This window comes from Vanessa atalanta, chromosome 13 (assembly GCF_905147765.1).
Source record: "Vanessa atalanta chromosome 13, ilVanAtal1.2, whole genome shotgun sequence".
NCBI classification, from domain to species: domain Eukaryota; kingdom Metazoa; phylum Arthropoda; class Insecta; order Lepidoptera; family Nymphalidae; genus Vanessa; species Vanessa atalanta.
Genome location: NC_061883.1, coordinates 1,735,713 through 1,744,508, shown reverse-complemented (window position 1 = coordinate 1,744,508; position 8,796 = coordinate 1,735,713). Strand labels below are relative to the sequence as shown.

Here is an 8,796-nt window from a genome sequence, read left to right as displayed (position 1 = left end):
TAGTGTCGTCAATGAATTCCAGTTTTAGTTAAATGCTGCCAATATTACAGATGATCTAAGAAAATTACATTACATTCAATTTAGAGTTTTCAAAAATATGATTCCAATAAACGCCCTAAACAAATTTCTCAAAAATACGTTATGAAAATATAATACAAATACGATAAAATTTATACTAAATATAACCCTGTCTATGACCTGAAGAGTTAAACGCAAATATGAAATCAAGGCCAAATATATGAACAAGATTTTGTTAAAACCGAATGAAAATAAGACATTAAAATCAATCATGCAAGGACAGAATACATGTTACTTAAAAATAAAATTAGTATAATGGTTAAAAGACCCTACGGAGAATACGATGAAGATACTGACAAAAATATTGGAATTTTTAAATTCAAGGCCTGAGTTACGTCACAACTTCTTTAAAACCTGTTTGAGGAAAATAAGTAGTTTATATTAGATGGTGATGATTTAAAATGACTAAATGAAGGCAGTAGTGTGTCTTTTAAAGATTTATCATAAAACCGATGGTTCTTCATTCTTATAACAGAAGTAGGTGTAGGATTTGAATTGCAAAATTGACGTAAAGCCCGTAAAATGAAATTCGCTCCTGACTCCGGCAGTTGTTGTACTTATAAATAATCTATTTAAAATTTTTATATTTGAAAAATTTTGATGCATGCTATCTTTTAATTTTTCAAACATTCGAGAAATAATTTTACCCAAAACAAGGTATTTGAAAGCATTTTAGTAAGAATAAACTGCAGCTCTGGGTCAGGTCACATTTTAAACAGAAGCTCGATCAGAAGGTCATCATCTGCGTCCATCGGTGATTCAGGTGCTAAGTAGTCAATGATCCTGTAACGAACATTATTATTTAATTCGTTTTTAAGCTCGATACGAAAACTTACTAACTTATCTGATACATTTTTTTACGATTATGGAAAAAATTAAGAGTTAAAATTTATCGATAAAAGTAACCAATTATAATTTGAATAATTTAGTCTTTTAATTACTGTTACTATCGTACGTCCTACGACTTACATATCTATCAATCTCTATAGTATTCCCGTGAGGAGATATAGCAAAACAGCTAATCAGATTAAATCACAGTTTCGACTTTTACCTATTAGGCGTGGGTGCTGTACTGGTGGTGGGCTGCGACAAGTTTTGGTGGACATCCTGGGATAGCCGGGCCACCTTCGCGTTTGCGGCTCGCTCGCTCTGCAACCTGTCAATCAAAATTAATTGTTGTTATTGCAATCATTCTTTTTGATATAACATACCATTAATATTCAGTAGTATAATATTAACAGAATTGATAAATAGTCAAATATTAATTTAACTTTTGATTCCTCAAAAATATTAGTTAACAATACCAGAAAATCAGATACTTATGATGTCAAATAGGAAACAACATATAAGAATCATAACTTTAGTAATACGTTGTAAGTAGCGCGTGGCAGAAAATACTTCCAAAGGGTTTAACATATTATCCCCTATTAGATGTGTACGTGCAGAACCACATATCAAACGTAAAACGTGACTTTTCTCTCGCGAAAGTTTGTTATGGGGAAAGAATTCTTATCATTAGCACGTCCCAGCTACATAATACAAAAAAATATCGAACAAATAATGTAATTGTTGTAAATGTTACCCGAACCTAATATAAAACGTGTTTTGTTCCTGATACGAAGACAACTACAAATAAATTTTAAAAACTTACGTTCGTCGTAAATTCCTCCCAAGTACTAGTTGCATGAAAAAATCGGGAAAGTTATGACCAATGTTATTTATAGTAATTTAATTCGCGCTTCAACGCTTCAACTGTTTAAAATATTTGATTGACAAAATACTGAGATACATACAATCAAACATTGCATTTTTATTTAATAAAAACGTTCTTATGCATACCGGTTACAATTCTGAAGATCTTAAAATTATTGCTATATTATTCGGTATTGAAGAAAACGTCCCAAGATATGGTAAATGTCTTAGACTAAATACTGATATATATTGTTGACTAAATTTTATGTCTTAAAATGAGAAAAATCGTTTGCTAAGCTGTAAAGGAAAGGATTTTCCAATGTAAAATATTTTAAGTTGAAAAAAATTTTTGATAGAATATGAACTTTACATTCGCTGTCAAAGTACATAAAACATAAGGAAGCAGATATAAATATTTCAAAGAATTCAAAATAAACGCTTAAAAAGTAATACGAGTTAAGAAACTACTAAGAAAATTATATTACAAAATTATGTTAACAATTTTACAATAAAGTCGATTTGTTTATGAAGGCATATAAAAATACAAATTTAAGGAACATAGTAGAAACCATAAAGGCATTAAAAATGAATATTTATTTATTTATTTATTTATTTATTTATTGATTTAATTAATTCCTATTGAAAATATTTTTATGATTCTTATCGGTTACGAAGTTACGATATTAGTATTAATTTAAATCATTCAAACTAATTCGACATAGTTAATATTACTTTAAATTATAATTAATACACTAGGACTGGATATGAAATAATGATAGATATTAACAGATAAAAAATTCTGAAATAGTGGAATCAAATTATTCGACTGGGAAATTTTATTTAGTTTTGTTATAAAAATTGCAAATAATTTTCGACAAAATAAAGATTAATAAACAAAACAATTAATCAAATACTTCAATTAATAAAACAAAAACTATACGATAGTTATAAAAAAATTATAATCAGAATATTCCCAAATTATTTGTTGCTTACTTACCTACTGATTTCTTAATTTAACAAGCACAAGAAATGAAGTTTCGTATATAAATTTTACTGAAAGTTACATTTCCATACATTAAGTCGTTTTACCACAAAAATAATCTGTATATTCATAACTAGTTTCACTTGATGTTAAGTTAGCCATTACAACACGTGAGCGCCACTTTAATATACTTCATTGTAATGATAAACTATTGCGCCAAAAATTTTAAAATAGAAACCAATTAAATAGAACGTATTACAAGAACGCTCCTTTTAAATTCCAACCCATTTGCTAATAATTGACTATCGTCAAAATTTATAACCCACTTCATGCTGACACACTTTCTTACTATCTAAATATTCAGGTACCTCAGTAAACATTATTATAAATTAAATGTTTATAGAAAAATTATCGTAATACGTACTTGATCTTGGACTGCCTCATGAATTGTTGAATTTTTCTCGCTGCCTGATTTTGTCGTCTTTGGGAATATGTTCGCCTGTGAATTATATATTTGTTCGTTTAGCTTATTCATCAAAACCTTATTTAACTTTTAAATTTCCTTATTTGCAAAATATTTAGTAAACATATCAAAGCTATTTACCATCTACTTAATCTTTGGCTCATGTCAAATCAAATCAAAATATACTTTATTCAAGTAGGCTTTTAGGAGCACATTTAACAAAATATTGAAAGTAAAGCTACCATCGGCTCGGAATGTAGATTCTACCGAGAAGAACCGGCACGGAACTCAGTAGTTACTATTTTTCAACTTTCTCATGAAAAGACTAAACTCTTTTCTTAATATTCATTGGTTTTTATGGCGTAAATAGGCGGACGGCCAAATGCAGCAAATGCAATATATTAGCAAATATAACTTAACTAGCATTAAGCACATTGACCATTTAATTTTGGTCATCACTGCCCAAAGACATGGCATGTTATATCCCTTGTGCCTGTAGTTACACTGGCAAAGTCTACACGGAGATGCATAACGCTCTAAAATCAGTAAAAATATGTAAATATTGCCTTATTTATTTATAATAGGTTAGGCCTGACAAATGGGCCACCAGATTGTAAGTTGTTGACCCTTGACATTACCGCAGTAGGAAATATTAACCATCACTTACATCGCCAATGCATCACCAATCTTGGAAATTACGAAATTATATTCCCTATGACTGTACTTACACTGGGACACGCAGTCTTTAAACCGGAACACGAGCATTCTTAGTAGTGCTCTGTAGCGGTAAATAAATTATGAATGCGTGGTGCCTATCCAGAAGGAAAGGTACGTCTTACCAGCAATGAATAATGAAAATTTGTACTTCGTAACCATGTTGAATTGTGTGAGATTTACGAATCGTTTTTTTCGAAGAAGAACGTTTCTTTATCCAGCAACGATATTTTAATTAATAATTAAATATTTTGCCTTAAGATAAATTTAAAAAAATGATCAATCTCAATGCTCACTTGACGGGATTGGCAACGAGGCGTCGCTCCCGGTGTGAGCGGTATCCGCGCTGAATAACTGTCGCCGCCGCGTGCATTTGCTTCAAATACGCGAACTGGAAGAGACCCAATATAATAGTTACGTCACCTAATACTGTTAAGTGTCTTCAAAATAAGAAGATAAACTTAGATATAGACCTGCTTGTACCGCCGATAGCAATTCTGGATTGTGATGGCCGCAGCGGCGGCGCGTCGCTGCAGCTGTCGTCCGCGATATTGACGGTAAGCTTTCTGGATAGTTATAGCAGCAGAATATAACTCTCGCTGCTCACGATCTGTAAGTAATTTTAATTTTTAGAATTATGGCAGACAGACAGACGTACTTTCTTTTATATGCATATTAAAAAGTAAAAATCAAAAACTTGTTTGCAATAAAGTTAAATATGTATTAAAGAAAATAATAGAACAGTAGATATTTTTTGTATAAAATACGACAAATAAACGAAACAACTAACCATTAAGAGTAAGGCTTGAAAAATGTGTAGTAGTGTTCAAAAATTCCTGTAGAGTTGCCGATGTCGTGGGTAGTGAATTGCGCGGTGATGCAGGTGGAGGCGACAGCGCTGATCCTGGCGATACTGACCCAGACGAACATGGGGTTGAACCACCGCAGTATCTGGACGAAATTTGAAAAACGTTTAAGTTCCGAGTAGAAAGTTGTGGAAGTTTAAATCACTAAGAATATTATAGGCCTTCATGTAAAGTATAAGTGATTCAGTGTAACTACGGGAACAAGGGACATGATTTTCTAGTTCCCGAGGTTGGCGACGCTTTGACGTTGTATCGGATGGTTAATATTTCTTACAATATCTTTGGGCAGTGATAACCACTTACCATCAGGTGGCCCGTTTGAGTGTGCCTACCGACAGAAGCAATGACGATTTTATATCAGTTTATATATACCTATAAGTATTGTCACAGAACTCAAAGCTGAACTCGGTACTAAACGTGGTGGTATCATCAAGGAGAGGCACCATCAGTGTGTCTTCACTGCCCCCTGCCCCGCTGTCTAGATCGCAGCCGTTTAACAGGGAAGAAGACTCGTTCTATATTTAAAAAAGAAAATAATGCCATAATTTAATTTTCGACCTTCCTGGCGGGAACTGCTTGTAATTCAAAATTGAATTGCCTATTTTACTTTTCATCACACTGTACTTTGATAGTTTAATTGTGAATATCTTTATAATTATTATTTTGTGTATATCTCGAAGTAATCACTTAATATTTTGCTGCATTTAATTTATCAATTGATATTATGTTTACCTTTATTCGCTCCGGCATAGCGGCAATGATCTGTTCTGCCAATGTGAACACTCTGTCATCCTGCTCCCCTGAAATAATTTGGTATAGTGGAATCTCGGAAATGTAAATTTACGAATTCCAAAAAAATTTTTAATTCATTAAAAAGTTGATTTCCGACAGTTTATTAAAGTTTTAATTAAAAATTTCAAATATTATAATATAATAGAAGATTTTAATTATCGTCACAGTTACATTTAATATTTAAGCCATTAAATTAAACATCAATAGATGAACATACAGATACATACATTTTACGATAAAATTTGGTGCCATATTACAAAACCTTCGTGTAAGCATACTTACCTTCGATTTGAATTGCAAATGTTTTTAACTACACATAAAAAGCGTTTACATAAATTTATCGATCCATGCAAGCAGTTGAGCCATCATGCAGTGTTTTATTGTTTTTCGTGAATATAGTAAAAAAAAATATATATTTTGTCGTCTTCTTAAATCTTTTTTCATTGAGTGTGTAGATGTTATTGAAGATAAGAAACCACTTTATACTGTTGTGTCTGAAAGTACAGTGATAGTGGATAGACCAATACGAACCATTGAAAGCGACACCGAAGGACAACATCGAGTGAAGGCAAACCGAAAACGTTGATGATTTAATCTGTTAATAGGACTTTATCCTGTACATTGCTATATGACAAATCGCAGACATAACATCAAACAGCAACATTATTCGGTTCAACTTCAATAGGTAACTACTAACAACACCGGGGCATCTCCGCTCGATAGGATATAGATACAGAAGAATCTACAAGTGGTCTACCGATAGCGATGACGTAGAACTACACTGGCGACAGAGAAAAGACAGACGACGTTTCAGAAGAGGAGGCCGGAACGGCCATGCAACTACAACATTTACAACATCGATAAACAAGTCGAGCGGAGGTTTGGCTGCGACTTGAAATGGTATAGAACAGTATCACTGATTGAGTTATTGTTATATCAGCCAATTTTTCTTTTATAGATGATTACTTATAACGTTACGCATCGTTTTCGTTTATGCCAGTAAATTATTTCATATCGGGCCAATTACAGTATCACATTTTCTTAATGTACCTGGCATTTTGCAACACAAAAACTTTTTCGATTCTCTTATCATCTCAATTAAGTGCCATCTCATCTCCAATGAATGTTGTCTTATAAACACTCTTTGATACATTTTTGATAGCATCCGTGTAGATAATATAATCGTCAACATCATGATTTCAGTTGAATCGTTTTCGATCTTTTGTTGTTTAAATTTGGAGATTCTGGATGTGTCAATTTAGTCCGTTCGTTTTGAACACGAGCTCGAGTGTCTATACCGTTTCGCGCGTGCAGCGAACTGACCTGCGGGCGTGTGCGGCGCGGGCGAGGCCGGCGACAGCGCCTCCACGTCTATGAGCGGGCTCGCGCGCCGCGCCGCCGTCTCGCCTGGACGGACGGACAAGTCAGCGCTGCCCTCAAGGTATCGCGATAACGCCAGCGTTTTTGCGAATACGCATTTTAAATACATCACACCCCACACATAATATTATATTTTTTGTTTTTATAGGCTTTGCAAATTAATATTGAATAAGATAATTTTTAGTTCTATTATATTCTATCTACGTACTTGTTAAATAAAATAAAAGTGGCGATTTTTGACTGTTAACTTATTATAATTTTGATAATCGTTGCCACTTAGTTGGAAACATCACAAGTAAGCCAATATTTTGAACGACATGTTTTATGAAACAAGTTTTTCGAATTGATAACCGCTGACAACGTCGTAGCCTCAAAATATGAACGCGAAACTAAAATTGGGATAAAGAATTTCGACTTTTCCAAAAATTAGGCGCCGTGCCGATGAAAATAAATAATCGTTTGCAAATGAAAACTGAACTTTCTAAAATGTGAATAAAAAGAAGGATTTAAACTTACAGAGGGCGAGATCCATCCGTCGTCCAATTTTAGAATCACCTAGACTATCTTCAGAATTATCAGAGTCTAAAGGTAATGACATGCTTCTTTCCCATCTAAGAAAAAAATACCTTATTTACAATAATTAAAGCAACTAACAGCTCGGTAATTTTCGACGACTAGGCTCAGAAAATTCTTTGTGAAGGATTTGTTTTGATTTGATACACTTATTCCAATACGCTACTCTAATTGGAGTTGGCGAAGGCACATATTTTTACGCAGATTTGCACCTGATGCACTGGACCCTCAAAATGATTTCCATCACCCGAGCATGAGATAAGTTTTATTAGGCACAAATTAAGCAGAAGAAATTTCAGTTGTGTTAGCTTATGTTCAAGACTGCAATCTCCTGTTAAGATAAACTTTCCCGCTGGGCCCTTTCCCTATATAACTTACTTAAAACAACAAAATATATTTGAAGAACCTAAAAAAATGCTTAATCGAAAAATATAGATTTACCAAAATATTCATACCTAGCAGAAGAACTGCTGTCATTCCTGTCTATAGCAGAACTGGCTCTGAATGCATCGGCCATATTGATGCCACTGTCGATTGATGGCCGCTTAACCAAATTACTCTCCAAGCTTCCAGCCCGACTTTTTTGGGATAAGCTGGAAAATTGAGAATAAAAGTGATTTAGAATTCTTGTAATTTTCATTTATATTTATCGTGGGATCAAATATGCATAATAAAACTTTATTGACAATCATACTAATTTTAAAGTAATTTTAACAATAATGCATACTTAAAATAAGAAGAAGGTATCAAACACAACAGAGTTTGAATGTCAAGCAATAAAGCGGTTTTTTTTAATATGGGGTGCCACAATCTGTTTAATCATTTGATAATGACATTAATGACGTTTTACCAAATAAAAACACACTAAAATAAGCCTCAATTTTCAAAAAATCTATTAAAAGAGAGCTGTAGTCAACCATGAGCTTGTTTTATTTTAGTATTGTCTTACACTAATCATACTTTTTTTACACCGCATGTTTTAACCGGCAAATGTTTAATATAAAGTGAATTTCATAAAAGTGTTACCTATGAGGTCTCCGGAACACTGCGTCTCCGGTAGGAGGATGTATGCGGTCTAATATCGCAGCCAGACGCGTGTGCCCAGCGCGGCGCGCCGCGGCAGACGCAGCACGCGCGCCCGCCTCGCGACGTATGCCGGCGCTCCAGCGAGCCAGCACCACAGCCGTCTCCACGTGGCCCGCGGCACTTGCTACCATCTAAGAAACAGTCTCATTGATTGGCAGTGTTTTGGGAAA

At 33.8% G+C, this 8,796-nt stretch overlaps 1 protein-coding gene across 1 annotated transcript in view; it reads right to left on the bottom strand.

The window, feature by feature from the left end:
- Window positions 1-304: 304 nt before the first annotated feature.
- The window catches only part of LOC125068055 (calmodulin-binding transcription activator 2), a 127,269-nt gene continuing 118,777 nt past the window's right edge, over window positions 305-8,796 (bottom strand). Inside the window, exons 11-21 of the mRNA XM_047677041.1 lie at window positions 8,567-8,757; window positions 7,996-8,133; window positions 7,484-7,578; window positions 5,528-5,595; window positions 5,168-5,310; window positions 4,720-4,880; window positions 4,403-4,539; window positions 4,226-4,320; window positions 3,177-3,251; window positions 1,130-1,234; window positions 305-861 (exon numbers count right to left, since the gene is read on the bottom strand). Coding sequence (XP_047532997.1) covers window positions 783-861; window positions 1,130-1,234; window positions 3,177-3,251; window positions 4,226-4,320; window positions 4,403-4,539; window positions 4,720-4,880; window positions 5,168-5,310; window positions 5,528-5,595; window positions 7,484-7,578; window positions 7,996-8,133; window positions 8,567-8,757 — 1,287 coding nt within the window. The 3' untranslated portion in view covers window positions 305-782. The remainder of the gene's footprint in view (window positions 862-1,129; window positions 1,235-3,176; window positions 3,252-4,225; window positions 4,321-4,402; window positions 4,540-4,719; window positions 4,881-5,167; window positions 5,311-5,527; window positions 5,596-7,483; window positions 7,579-7,995; window positions 8,134-8,566; window positions 8,758-8,796) is intronic.